The following is a 15335-nucleotide window of genomic DNA, read 5'->3' as shown; positions in this document are numbered from 1 at the left end:
ATAAGGGCCCAGAATTGAAAGACTCGTTTTGAAAAGTCTATAAATAGACCACCCCTACCACCAGAGAGGGAGTTCCGAAATTTGAAGATTCAAAGCCTCAAGAATTGGAGTGTTGATCAAGAAAGAGAGAAAAGAGGGAAGATCCTTGCAAGATTGCTTCAATTGGTTCTATCATGATCCTATCTCTTATCTTTTCTTTTATGATGTTGTTTGAGTAGATCCTTCTTTGTTTCTAGGGTTGATGTAGTCTAAAGCTTTGATTGTGTGTATTTCATTTGGATTTGAGTTGTTCTTGTGATCAATTGATTGTGTATCTTTCTTTTAAAGCTTGATTGAGATTGTGTGATTGCATTTTATTGACTATTGTTGAATGAATCTTTCATCTCTTCTAATATCTTGATCTAGATATTTCTTGCAATTTAATCAAGCACTTGAGGTAGGTTAGAAATCTGAAAAGATAGATCAATTGAACCGAAAGGTGAGATTTCCATTTATTGAGAGATAGTGGATACCTTTAGCAAACCGATCAATTGACTTAGATTGAACACAAATAAACGAGAGTTGAAAGTTGTAGATCTAAGAAGGTGAAATTGCAATTCCCTACTAGGTTACTGGTGCTAATAAACGAGAGTTGAGGCTCAGGAATCGTGGGTAGGGTCAGTAGAACCTTGCACAATAGAATAACTCAGAAACAGGTGAAATGCTGCATTCACTCGATGGCCATGCGAGTCGCATGGGAGACCATGCGGGTCGCATCACTAGGGTCGCATCAGAGATGATGCGAGTCGAGTGAAGGTCCTGAGAGGCAAAGCTGAGGATGAAATCTGAAACCCTGGAAACATCCTTTTAAACTTGACTAAAACAAACATTTATCTTCTTTTGCAATCCTTTGTTATTGAATTGAGAGATTGAAACGAATTCAAACCAAACCCTTCACACTTCTAGTACCTAACTCGGATTTGTAGAAATTTATAATCGAATTAAACCGTCCCTGAGGATCGATACCTTATTATGCTATACGGATAGGGTTGTGCACTTGCAACCTTAGACGAGAGTAAATTCAAGGTTTAAACTGGTACAACTTGTTGTACCTGAAACTTTGTAGCGTACTTTTGTAAGCGAACAATATGTGCCCCATGATTTATTATTTTTGTTATAGGTGATGTATGAAGAAGCAAGTCAAATTGCAAGTGATGCAGTTGGTAGCATCCGTACTGTGGCATCATTCTGTGCTGAGAAACGCATAATAGAGACTTATAACCACAAGTGTGAAGCCTCCATGAACCAAGGTGTGCGTACAGGCTGGATCAGCGGCCTTGGTTTTGGTTTCTCTTTCTTGATGCTTTACCTAACCTTTGCGCTCTGCTTTTATGTTGGAGCGAAGTTCGTGGAAAAGGACAAGGCGACATTCACTGAAGTCTTTAAGGTAATAATTGCCATGAGTTACTAATGCTGTCATACCTTAATATTACCAATAATACATTTACTGTAGATCCTGGTGGTTCCTTCATATTGCCAGTAATATTCATCAATGTTATAAAATGTGGTTTCGATGCGGTATGCGGAAGGCCACCGCATACTGCATATACGGTATGCAGTTGTATATGCGGAGTAAAAAGTTAATTAAATAAAATAGTGTTGTATATTAATAATATTATGTGTTATTAAGCCAAAACTTCTGCATAATAATTTATTTATTATGAGTTAAATTGATCTTCAAAGGTTTAGCCCAAAATTATTCGGCCCAAATCCCTCTTCAAGGAGACCCGGGAAAGATTGTTGTAAACTTGCAATCATTACTACTTTATTTATTATTTTAAGGGTGTTGCATAGTTAAAGTTGAAACTGAGCGTTGGAGATCAAACCACGTGGCACTCAGAGTTGAAACCGCGTAGAGTAAAGAAAGAAATCACCCGTGATAACTCCGGTACATTTAATCCTTTTTAGTCCCACACCTCCAAACCAAAAAAAATACATCCCTTGTGAGCCTATAAAAGAAGCTGGGACTTCGGCATAGATGAGGAATAAGAATGGGTTTTCGTTTTATACTGGGTATCCTTCTCTTATTAAATTTTAGGATCTGAATCCGGATCTTTATTTATTTAATAAATAAAATATTTTAAGTGGGGTTTAAAATTTGCATATTAGTCCACATAGTTGGATTTTATGCAGCTGAGCGGCCGCATATGCGCCGCTTAGAACCACATTTTATTACTGTGATATTCATGCATGCCAATAGTTAGAGCTAGAGTCTTGTTAGAAGGATTGACTTCGTTATGGTGATCCTTAAAACTGTTTTTCCAACAATATAAACCACATAATGAAAGATTGCCACAGGGTGGGCAGCAGTGGTAGGTAAGGTATATGAGATATTTAGTTGCAATCAGTGTTTCCTTGTAACATACTACTTTCAAATTCTTGACGTAATATATTTTTTTTTTCGATTTAACAACATTTCTGCACCTTAGGTGTATCTGTGATAGTGGAGGGAAGTTTCGTGTTTTTTTAACGTACTTTTAATTGGGCAATATGTCAGGTCTTCTTCGCACTACTTTTGACAACTACAGGTATATCACAAACAAGTGCATTAGGCTCAGATTCAGCAAAGGCACGGGACTAGTGCTAGAAATTGTAAGGGGAGATATAGAGCTGCGCCATATCAGCTTTAGGTATCCGACTCGGCCTGATGTACCAATTTTCACGAACTTGTCTTTGAGCATCCCCTCGGGCAAGGTACATATGTTATGCTTCTCTATACTGTAGTCTTATATTGTTAGGTGCTGCCACTACATACAATTATAAATGGAGGCCCAAATTAATTTGTACATATCTAACAGTCTCTTGCTTATAGTCTAGATTTTATAGATAGTATCAAAAGTCTGGTTTTTACAGAGATTGTGCCAATTTATAAAGATATCCAAAATCCCAAATCTGGAAATTAACAAGTAGTTTTTATATTTTGCAGACTATTGCTCTAGTTGGAGAGAGCGGTAGTGGGAAATCAACGGTAATCGCACTCCTTGAACGATTCTATGACCCTGACAGTGGTAATATCTTACTAGATGGAACTGAAATCACCACGCTCAATGTGAGCTGGCTTAGAAAACAAATGGGACTCGTTAGCCAAGAGCCGGTTCTGTTTGATGACACGATACGTGCCAACATATCATATGGGAAAGAAGGGGAAGTCACTGAAGAAGAACTAATTGCAGTTGCTGAAGCATCCAATGCCCACCAATTTATTTCCAGTCTTCCACAAGGGTACGACACATATGTAGGGGAGAGAGGGATACAACTATCAGGTGGCCAGAAGCAGCGTGTAGCCATAGCTAGAGCTATATTGAAAAACCCTAAGATTTTGTTACTCGATGAAGCAACAAGTGCACTAGATGCTGAGTCAGAGCATGTGGTTCAGGAGGCATTGGATAGGGTCATGGTCGGTCGTATTACTATTGTGGTTGCACACCGGTTGTCTACCATCAAAGGTGCGGATATCATTGCCGTAGTGAAGAATGGAGAAATTGTAGAGAAAGGAAGGCACGAGACGCTGATGAGGATAAAAGATGGTGTTTATGCCTCCCTTGTTGAGCTGCGATCAAATTAAAAATATAGCATATAGCAAAAACTGTATATATTTGTTGGTAAAAAGTAATTAACTTCATCCTGCTTATCAATATTGGTAGCCAAAGCTAAAACTGCTGCTATTCATTGGTAACTATCAAGCACATGACGGAAGTTTCATATATGTGTGTGTGTGTGTGTGTGTGTTTTGTATTTCAATTCAGTTTTATAACTTGAATTCTAAATTTGCATTCATTTTTGTGGTGTCTTTTTCATTACAACTGTTTGTTGATCGTGTCATTTATGATTGATTAAAGAAGGTACTTAATTTGTTGGGCTTGCTTTATATAAAAGGTTGCTGATTATGATGCACATATTTGATTGATAGACTTGTTGAGCTTCCGGTGATGATCATTGAAACATGAAATTGTGAGAAATAATGCAAGATTGGCAATCATTTTTTGCACACTGCTTGGGAAAAAAGAACTCCACAGTTTATGCAAGATCTGGTAGATATAATTCTAGGATGCGGAAAATTGTGAAAACTTTTCTGCTACCTAACTTCTGAACCTAAACCAAGATAGACATCTTCTTTATTAATCACTTCAATGGAAATGAAATCAGTGTAGCGTCATGTTAATAAGGCTTGTTAAAGGAGATCAGAGAGAGGGCTTTTCTCATAGGCATTGCATCAAACAGGTCGAGGGAAAATATATAATATTGATTGATCAACAGCACAGTGTCTTCTCACAAATGATCAGTAGGAACTGAGGAAGGCCGTTTTTTTTTTCTTTGCACAAAGTTGCTAATTTTTGTATCTTCTAGAGTTCTTCCCTAAATATTTTTTTTTTGAAAAAAGATGAAGAATTATACATGCATCATGATTGTACGATCGGACGGTCCGGAAGCTCCTGATTCTATTACCACTAATTGATGGGGCTAACCAATTAAGTAATCCCTTCCAGTGAAAGACAGAATGTTGCTTCCATCTACTAATATAGGCAGAACAATTGGGAAAGGCACAAACTGGAGATCTCCAGTGTTGCAGGTTAGCCTGGACAAAGACTGGATAATGTTTCGCTAATGTCTGATTAATTGAAGTTTAACAAATTTGATTTATATCAATATTTTGATGTTTACTAGTTTCTAAAGTACAATTGGTACATTTGCAAGACGTATTTAAAAAAAACTATTTAGTGACTTTTGATTTCTAGTGAAATTTATATTAATATTTAAATTGATCTGATTCGGCCCAATCGCGACTGGACTAGTTCAACTTGCCACAGTAGATACCCTTTTTTTAATGAGGGTTACGATCAAGCCACCCGATACTCTTTTCAAACTCCTGTTATTACAACAAATGATTTTTTCTATTTGAGTTTGAAATCCATGACCCCCCACATTAGAGGACATGTGGCTTTGCCAATGAACCAAATGCGAGATCTTTCGCCATAATAATCAATAGATACTCCTAAATCATTAATTGAGGATACCAAATTTACATAATCTTAGATGTATTATCTAAAAAAAATTTAATTCAGAATATCAAGTTCACATTAATCTTAGACGTATAATCTAAAAAAAACGTTAATTCAGAATATCTAGTTCACATTAATCTGAGACATATTATCGAAAAAAAATATTAATTTAGGATATCAAGTTTACATTAATCTTAGACGTATTATCCAAAAAAACATTGACAGAGATTGTTTTTCTTCATGCAGCGCACGAGTCGTATGCAATCCTGTTTTGAATCTATTGTCAATGCGCTGCATGAAGTAAAAACTGTAGTGTTGTTAAATCTTTCTCCAAGTTTTCTGGTGAGGCTCACTTCATTGATTCACGATTAATTAGTGCCCATTCATTTAAACTAATTATACTTCTTGGAAACACATAATGCATCATTTTTTTTAGTAATAATTGAAGCGACTAACCAATTAATCCCTTGCGGTGAAAGACAGGATGTTGTTTCCATCTCGTGATTCAAGTCAGATGGTCTCCGTTTAGGGAGGTGTGTGACAACTCCTGCTTTCAAATTTCCTGAACAGTAATCCAACAAAAGCCAATTAGTATGATGACTTGCCTTATAGTTTTAATAGAATAAGCATTACAACACAACCCATTTCTTTCTTTTCACACATTCCAACAGAGAGCACACACTGTAATCAAGCAAGCCTGTTGCTGTTCTCAAGGTAAATGCAATACCTACAGAACGAGATCCTCAAAAGAATTCCATCCCCTATGAACATCTTTGAACGCATCCATCCGAAACTAAATATTTTATCTCTATGTACATAAGGTGGATTCCTCTTGCTCATTACAGAAATGACATGTTTGTATTTCCAATCCATCTCTTAGTTACTAGTACAGAATTTGTCAGATTTTAGTTAGGAGTTAGTTGGCTTATCAGGTCGGGTTGGAAAGATCTGTTAATCCAAATTGTATTTCCTTTCTATCTTAGTATCGCCTATAAATAGGCTTCATTTGTACCAGTTCGGATCGTGGAATAAAATGAAATTTTGAATAGTTTATTATTTCATTTTTACTTTTCTGTATCTAGTTCTTATTTTTCTTAGAAATTAGCTCGATTCTTTAGATTTTCTGTGTACTTCTACTGTTTGTGAGCATCTCTACATCAGGGGTGTTACATAATATGTTCTTGCCCCAAGGCATGGTGACATGTGAGTTCTTCTCAATAATTTTGGAGCCAGCGAATTGAGGAGAGAAAAGTGTGGGTTGTGGGTCCGTCCGAAATTGGTTTTCAGAAGGAAGCATCACTTCGTACAATGCTACATACTGTTGATCTTTCGGTAGTAGCCTACAACAAGCCTCAGTCTATTCTCCGGAAGGGCTAAAGCGAGATTTAGAAAGGTGTATCAACAATGAATGAGGATATTAGTTACAAAATATTGGTATTTATAACAGAGAGAGCAGAGGAGAGAAGAGGGGGGGGGGGGGGGGGGTTGTGATTTCAGTCATTTAATAACAGAGGAGCCTCAGTAGTCAGTCTATTCTTTGCCAGAACCACGCACAATAAAAGCATGTAATCTCAACCGTTCAATGTGGGTCCTACATTTTCCTCTTTAGTATTTCTATTTATATCTAATTTCATTTTCTTTTCACATCTAATAATATTTATGGACAACACAATATCTATTTATAGAAACTTGACACTATTAAAATTCCGTTCATGAGTATTATCTTAATAAATTATCTAACATTTATCATTTTGTTTTTAATATTTAAAATAGTTGTAGCTAATATTTGATAGGATTTAGAGTTTATGGAATTATTTGATATGGAAAATTGAACCAAGCACCTAGATTATGTTATTTTAAAAGAAAAATGATAATGCATGATTTTTTGAAGGTGCTTCTTCTATTTATTGAGAAGAATTATTTTTTACTCTAATTTAATTTCCATCTGATGCAAAATTAGTTATATAAACCCAAAAAAAAATTTCATATGCACTGCCTTTCACTTACATTGATGGTTATTAATTAATTAATTGTTTGTGGGGGATTCAAGGTCTTATCTTTATATTTTGGTTAACAAAATTAATGTTTCTTTCCAAAATGATTTACTTCAATCAACCTTAAAAAAAAATTAGTTACTTCAATACATGTTATCACTACATATGTTAGAGTAAAACATATATTTGCCACAAAACGGAACAGTTTTCTAAATTAATAAGTATGCAAAGTCAATCGGATATCAATATCAATATGTTATTGCCACAAGGCATGGTGACAGCAAGGGAGCTCTTATAAGAGAAGGAAGAATACTACTGTATTTTTATTACTGTATTGTACAATTAATATATGTGTACATGCAGTATGTATGTAGTACCTGAAACTTTTTATCCATGTTTATTGCTCGTTGTGCAAATATTTTGGATGTGCTAAAACAATAAAAAAAAACGCTTAATTGTTTGATGCTAAAACAATAAATATCTTTGAAATCGGTCCTAATGTAATATATAGATGTGGTTTTTAAAAAAATGAAAATACATCTACAAATTTAGTTTTCTAATTTGAATAGTGCTTGATATTTTGAAAATATCAAATAAATGTATTTTTGAAAAAAAAAATATTACATGCATAAGTACTAGTTAAGTAGGCTATGTTTAAATTTAGGTTCAGCTATTGATTTGATTCAACTTAATTAGTTTTTAATTTGTTAACATGATGCATTACAATTTGTTTGCTATAAGTTTTTTATTTATACTTATTAACACCATGTGCATGTATGTATGCCATGTCAGATAAAGTTTATCCATACTAATTTATTTATTTCCATAAATAGATAGGCCTAAATCTGACAGCTGTTCCTTTCACCTTGTAAGAATAATTAAGTTTAGAACATAGAAAAAAATTATTAATCAGGGACAAAAGTGGTATAACACTAGAAAAGATTCATTATGCCCTCAATATTTGAAAATGAGCCCTCAAAATAGCGCTAATAAAAATACACTTTTGGATTACTACAAAAATGCCAAAATTGGAGTACACCAAAAATACCTTTCCTATGCCTATACCAAAAGTATCATTTCTATGCCTATACCAAAAGTATCCTTTTTTATAACTCTTTAGTCGGTACATCGTCATAGCATCATCCAGTTTTCTTCTCTCACAAGTTGAAAAGTAGTGATCATATTGACCACAGATTTTGCATTATCGTTAATTTCACCTTTTATGAATTGTAAGTTTTACTATTAAAATTATTGTGTTCTAATGTTTGGTATGAGTACACAAATTTTCTGACACAAAAGTAAAAGTAATTAGAAACAATTTAAAACTACATAATAATTGTTTCACCATCTGCCGTAAAGGATAGGGGGAATTTCACGTATACCCCTCAAAAACTTCAAAATTACATATTCCCTCCTCTAAAATTTGAAATTACATATTTCCTCCACTAAACAAAAATAAAAATACAAAGTTGGTTGCAGGGTAGACGACAGTGAAGGTAGTTTTTAATAATTACATTATAATTAAATTGAAGCTAATTATATGATATAAATAAAATAATATTGTAAGAGTTGAAAGGTGAATAGGATAAATTTAAATCTTTAGAGAAAAAAAAAAGAAATTATATTTATTTTTTAGGAATAATGAATATAATTCTTAACAAGGTATAAATTAAGATTTTTAATAGTTGCGTTATAATTAAATTTTGGGTAATTATATAATATAAATAAAACAATACTGTAGAGTTGAAAGATGAATGAGATAAATTTAAATTTTTACAGACAAAAAAAATTATATTTATATTTTAGGATAAATAAAGAAATTGTCCCTAAATTAAAACTCAATATAAACCAAAAGATGAATGAGATAAATTTAAATTTTTACAGACAAAAAAAATTATATTTATTTTTTAGGATAAATAAAGAATTTGTCCCTAAATTAAAACTCAATATAAATCAACCAGTAATGAATCGCTGTACATCTAATTAAAATTAAAATACTGAAAAAACGATAAATGTGAGATACTTTCTTAATAGTGTCAAGGTTGTTAATTATAAATAGTAATTGGATTGTCAAATTTAGATGTGAGGGAATCAAACCAGATATAAAAGGAAATCAGATTAAAAAAGGAAAATGTATGTGACCCAGACAAATGACTTCGGCACTAATTAATTAATGTATTAATAGCAGGATTATTTTCACCGCCTCAATTTCTATTGCCTCTATATATATCAAGCACCCCAACGTTCATTACATCTGCTTTGATTGTTTGTCGCTCTCTTAGTCTTGCATGCCCTCTCTGTTCATTACATCTAAGACTCGATCTAGGTTACTACCGAAAGTGAACAAACAATCTCTTCTCCAACTTCTTTAGTTTTCTTCGACTTCTTTCAAGTTCCCAAGGTATTTCTTGCAAGCCATCTTTGTTCAGAATTTTCTTGTTTATTATTTTATTTTTGGAATTTTGTGTTGCCGTGGATATTTTTTGTTTTTCAATCTTCATTTTCATATAAGAATATAAAACTGTATGGTCTCTGATGTGGGGGTCATGAATTTGAAATCTATTAACAACGTATGGAATTTGGAGGCTTGACCTTCATTTTTCTTTGAAAAAGAAAAAAAATAGAATACAAAAATGTCAGAAGTGAGAGTCGAACCCATGCATGCCCTCTCACAAGGATCATATATATAACTCAAACAAAAATTGTTCTTCCATCCAAGATTTTTAACATTCTCTAATTTAATGATTACATTGTATTATTTTAAAGTATAAACTGCATTGTTAAATTGATTTTTAATTTTAGATTATTAAAATATTATTCTCATTTTGAAATCCATTTTTTGTTGTTTTGCACATGTCTATTTTTTAAAGTTGAATTAAGGAGTTCTTCGTTATTTTTGAGAAAGACAACTATATATAAATAATTTGCATTCACTTAATCTAAATTCAATTCTCCGTTCTTAAGCAGGAACCCTTGCAATCTCTGACAAATGGAGAACTTTTATGCTTTGATAAATCTACCATCTAAACCAGAGGAGTTTTCCCTTCCACCTCACTTTTACATATCGGACCAAGGTCAATCTTCATCATCGTCTGCTCCAGTGCCTTGCCTCCAGGGGTCTCCTTCTACCTCAAGAAGAGATCCCAAACTAGAATCTAAGTGTGACCATTGTGGCAAGGGATTCAAGACGGACCAAGCCAAGTTTGGCCACATGAGAATCCATCAAGACAAAAGCTTGAAGGGTACTCTCAAAAGGCCAGCTGATCACCTTCTCCCTTATAGATGGGCCTCAACTAGAAAGCGCGTCCGGAAACCCGTGATAGACATGAACAGCCTGGAGGATGTCGTGGCTGTTCTTACTTTGATGGAGATGTCACGCTCAAAATCAAATGACTCGTGGAGGACCATGGAATCTGATCCATTGGATGAGAAGAAGCATGCCTCTGAAAACTGCAACAGGAGTTTCCCTTCGGACCAGGTTTTAGTCGAGCATGGCTCCAGTCACAAAAAGGAGAGGAAGAATGAAGCAATTCAGGAACCGACTGAAGTACTAAAGAATGGTGAAGTGCAGAAGAGTCGGAAGAGGAAGAGGAAGGTGAAAAGCGAAAGCGGGTCCCATGTGTGTGAGGTTTGCAATGAGAGTTATGCTACGGGGCAGCAGCTAGGTGGGCACAAGCGGGCTCATTACAAAAAGAAACTGATCAGTACGACCAGTGAGGTGCCAAATGGGCAAGCTGACATGGCACAGAATGCTGTTAATGAATGCCTCTAGGCTGAAGGCAGAACGCGTTTCATATTAGCATAGAATTAAGAAGTAGTATAATGGAGTCTGTTGCGGGTAGTTTTATTTTTCCATTGGAAATTAAGACAAATGATTTTATTTTAATGGAGTCTGTAGTGGTCTGTAGTTTTTTTTTTTTTTTGGAATTAATGGGAAGAGTTTAATTTGCACTTTGCTATTAATTATAACTAATTACAAGTGCATGTTTTGTAAGTTCAGTTAGTTAAACTTTTTTGGTACGTAGTTTCTATTTGTTTATTAATAAATAATAATACTGTGTTAATCTTATAAGTTTATGTCTTTTTGAAACTGTTATTTAGTTGTTATGTTGTGACAAACTTTTATCATATGTCTCATATTCCTCTTTTATTATCTATCGTATCAATCCACTTTTATTTTAGCATGTGAGAATTACTCATATAATTAAAATATTCATCCGAAAAACATATAACATTTTATTAAAAAAAATATCTTTCACCCGAAATTTCACAAATACACATTGTATTTTTTTTTTCTGTTGAAAAAAGAAAGATAACTCATGTGCGTCTCCCCAGTATGCATAGCAGTTGGTGTGCTTCTCCAGTATGTGCACTAAATTGGTGCACATTTTGGAGGTGCATGCGTGGTAACATGTGAATTTTGAATCAAAGGTGGTGGTTACTTAATTTGAATTATTGAGATGGTAAGTAAAAAAAAATTGAGCTTTTCTGGTGATGACTTGTATTTTGTAAGGCACCAAACAATTAAGCCTTTTTTTATTATTGTTTTAGCACATCCAAAATCTTTGCACAACGAGCAATAAACATGGGATAAAAAAGTTTTAGGTACTATATGCAGTACATGTACATACTGCATGTACACTTATATCGTACAATTCAGTAATAAAAATACAGTAGCATTCTTCCTTCTCTTATAAGAGTTCCCCTGCAGTCACCATGCCTTGTATTGATATCCGATTGACTTTGCATACTTATTAATTTATAAAAATGTTCCTTTTTGTGACAAATATATGTCTTACTCTAACATATGTAGTGATAACATGTATTGAAGTAACTAATTTTTTTTAAGGTTGATTGAAGTAAATAATTTTGGAAAGAAACATTAATTTTGTTAACCAAAGTATAAAGAAGACCTTAAATCCCCCACAAACAATTAATTAATTAATTAATAACCATCTATGTAAGTGAAAGTCAGTGCATATGAAAATCTTTTTTCGGTTTATACAACTAATTTTGCATCAGCTGGAAATTAAATTAGAGTAAAAAATAATTAAAACATAATTCTTCTCAATAAATAGAAGAAGCAACTTCAAAAAATCATGCATTATCATTTTTGTTTTAAAATAACATAATCTATGTGCTTCGTCCAATTTTCCATATCAAATATTTCCACAAACTCTAAATCCTAAACCCTATCAAATATTATCTACAACTATTTTAAATATTAAAAACAAAATGATAAATGTTAGATAATTTATTAAGATAATACTCATGAACGGAATTTTTAATAGTGTCAAGTTTTTATAAATAGATATTGCAGTCTACAAATATTATTAGATGTGAAAAGAAAATCAAATTAGATATAAATAGAAATACTAAAAGAGATTACATGCTTTGATTGTGCGTGGTTCTGGCAAAGAATAGACTGACTTCAACTCCACGCGCCCCCCCCCCCTCATTTTCTGTCTCCCCTGCTCTCTCTGTTATAAATAACAAACCAATATCGTACTTCATTGTTGATACACCTTTCTAAATCTCCCTCTTTAGCCCTTCTGGAGAATGAGGCTCGTTGTAGGTAACTACCAAAAGATCAAAGTATGTAGCACAGTATGAAGTGATGCTTCCTTCTGAAAACCAATTCGGACTCAGACCCACAAACCACACTTCTCTCTCCTCAATTCGCTGGCTCCAAAATTATTGAGAAGAGCTCACCTGTCACCATGCCTTGGGGCAAGAACATATTATGTAACACCCCTGATGTGGAGATGCTCACAAACAGCAGAAGTACACAGAAAATCTAAAGAATCGAGCTAATTTCTAAGAAAAATAAAGTACTGGATACAGAAAAGTAAAAATGAACTGGTAAACTATTCAAAATTTCATTTTATTCCATGATCCGAACTGATACAAATGAAGCCTATTTATAGGTGATACGAAGACAGAAAGGAAATACAATTTGGATTAACAGATCTTTCCAACCTGACCTGATAAGCCAACTAACTCCTAACTAAAATCTGAATTGGGTCGTGACAAAAGGACCCTAAAGGGCTTTTAAGTACTCATTTTACATGTGATTTTTTATCTTTTAGGGGCATAAAGGGTAATAATGTTGGTTTATGGTGGGATTTACTAGTTCCTCACAAAATAAAAAAATGATGTGGTTATCTCAAAACAAAATTCTGACAAAATCTGTACTAGTAACTAAGGGATGGATTGGAAATACAAACATGTCATTTCTGTAATGAGCAAGAGGAATCCACCTTATGTACATAGAGATAAAATATTTAGTTTCGGATGGATGCATTCTAAGATGTTCGTAGGGGATGGAATTCTTTTGAGGATCTCGTTCTGTAGGTATTGCATTTACCTTGAGAACAGCAACAAGCTTGCTTGATTACAGTGTGTGCTCTCTGTTGGAATGTGTGGAAAGAAAGAAATGGGTTGTGTTGTAATGCTTATTCTATTAAAACTGTAAGGCAAGTCATCATACTAATTGGCTTTTTGTTGGATTACTGTTCAGGAAATTTGAAAGTAGGAGTTGTCACACACCTTCCTAAATGGAGACCATCTGACTTGAATCACGAGATGGAAACAACATCCTGTCTTTCATCGCAAGGGATTAATTGGTTAGTCACTTCAATTATTACTAAAAAAAATGATGCATTGTGAGTTTCCAAGAAGTATAATTAGTATAAATGAATGGGCACTAATTAATCGTGCACCAATGAAGTGAGGCTCAGCCAGACAACTTGGAGAAAGATTTAACAGCACAGTTCTTACTTCATCCAGCGCACTGACAATAGATTCAAAACAGGATTGCATATGACTCTTGCACTGCATGAAGAAAAACCAGCTTTGTCAATGTTTTTTTGGATAATACGTCTAAGATTAATGTGAACTTGATATTCTGAATTAATGTTTTTTTTAGATAATACGTCTAAGATTAATGTGGACTTGATATTCTGAATTAATGTTTTTTTTAGATAAAACGTCTAAGATTAATGTAAATTTGGTGTCCTCAATTAATGATTTAGGAGTATCTATTGACTATTATGACGAAAGATCTCGCATTTGGTTCATTGGCAAAGTCACATGTCCTCTGATGTGTGACAAGATTTAGGCAGAATTGAAACTGGAAGAAAATAGTTATTATCAAAAGTTTTCTGTATATCACAATGCAGTGTACACCATCTCTTATAAGCACATTATGCTCAATAAAGGAAGGAAACCTATTCTATAATATATTTACATATATGCTATATATTCCAAAGAATAATAGATCTGTAAGGATCTTGCCAATCTCTAGGATCTGTAAGGATCTTTCCTAATCTCCATAATCTAGTAGAATATCTTGACATCCCCCCTCAAATTGATGATGGTGAAGAAACCAACATCAATTTGTTTACTAAGAAATTATGCCGAACCGTCGGGAGTGCTTTTGTGAAAATATCAGCAGTTTGAAGATTAGATGGCACATGAGGAAGTAATATCAGATTTTGGTCAACAGCATCTCTGATATAGTGGCAGTCAACCTCAATATGCTTGGTTCGTTCGTGGAAAACCGGATCTTTCGAGATGTGAATCGCACTGAGATTATCTGCATGAAGTGATGTGGGTGAGGATTGAATAAAACCAAGGTCTCCCATTAAACCTCTAAGCCAAACAATTTCTGAGCATGCTGATGACATAGCACGGTATTCAGCTTCTGTGGAAGACTTGGAGATACGATCTTGCTTTTTGCATTTCCAAGCCACAAGAGCCTTACCTAGGAAAACACACCAACCAGTTGTAGACTTTCTCGTATTTGGACAACCAGCCCAATCAGCATCAGCATAGGCAGAGAGATTGAGATCGTTTTCAGCATAAAAGAAAAGACCTCTGTCTGGAGTACCTTTTAGATACCGTATAATACGGTGAACTGCTACTAAATGTAAATGCCGAGGTGCATTCATGAACTGACTCACCACTATAACCGCAAAGGAAATATCTGGTCTTGTAATGGTAAGATACACCAAGTTTCCAACCAAGCTACGGTACAGAGTAGGATTTGGTAATAGATCCCCATCAGCCTTACGGAGTTTGAGATTCACTTCCATGGGAGTATTAGCTGGATTGGAAAACTGGAGATTTGCTCTTTCTATAATCTCATTCAGATACTTGTGCTGATTCACAAATAGTCCCTTTGGTGTATGGTGGACCTCAAGACCGAGGAAATACTGAGCCTCGCCAAGATCCTTCATTTGGAAGGAAGCTGTCAAAGCATCTCAGAGCCGATTGATACTCTGTAAATCACTACCAGTTA

At 34.2% G+C, this 15335-nt stretch overlaps 1 protein-coding gene and 1 pseudogene across 2 annotated transcripts in view; both read left to right on the top strand.

Moving 5' to 3' along the window:
• LOC144564084 (ABC transporter B family member 11-like) overlaps nucleotides 1-15335 on the top strand; it is an 85457-nt pseudogene that overhangs the window by 3851 nt on the left and 66271 nt on the right. Inside the window, exons 6-8 of the transcript XR_013514547.1 lie at nucleotides 1160-1426; nucleotides 2537-2733; nucleotides 2966-3762. The product of XR_013514547.1 is annotated as an ABC transporter B family member 11-like (transcript). The remainder of the gene's footprint in view (nucleotides 1-1159; nucleotides 1427-2536; nucleotides 2734-2965; nucleotides 3763-15335) is intronic.
• On the top strand, nucleotides 10023-10805 carry LOC144564466 (zinc finger protein ZAT3-like). The gene has a single exon (XM_078314064.1). It carries the CDS (start codon nucleotides 10023-10025, stop codon nucleotides 10803-10805), a length of 783 nt encoding a protein of 260 aa, XP_078170190.1.

The sequence above is a fragment of the Carex rostrata genome, chromosome 13 (assembly GCF_964058835.1).
Source record: "Carex rostrata chromosome 13, lpCarRost1.2, whole genome shotgun sequence".
NCBI lineage: Eukaryota > Viridiplantae > Streptophyta > Magnoliopsida > Poales > Cyperaceae > Carex > Carex rostrata.
This window is presented reverse-complemented; position numbering and strand designations above follow the sequence as displayed.

Coding starts and splice junctions, on each gene's coding strand:
- LOC144564466 (XM_078314064.1), top strand. CDS start 10,023: ATGGAGAACTTTTATGCTTTGATAAATCTACCATCTAAACCAGAGGAG.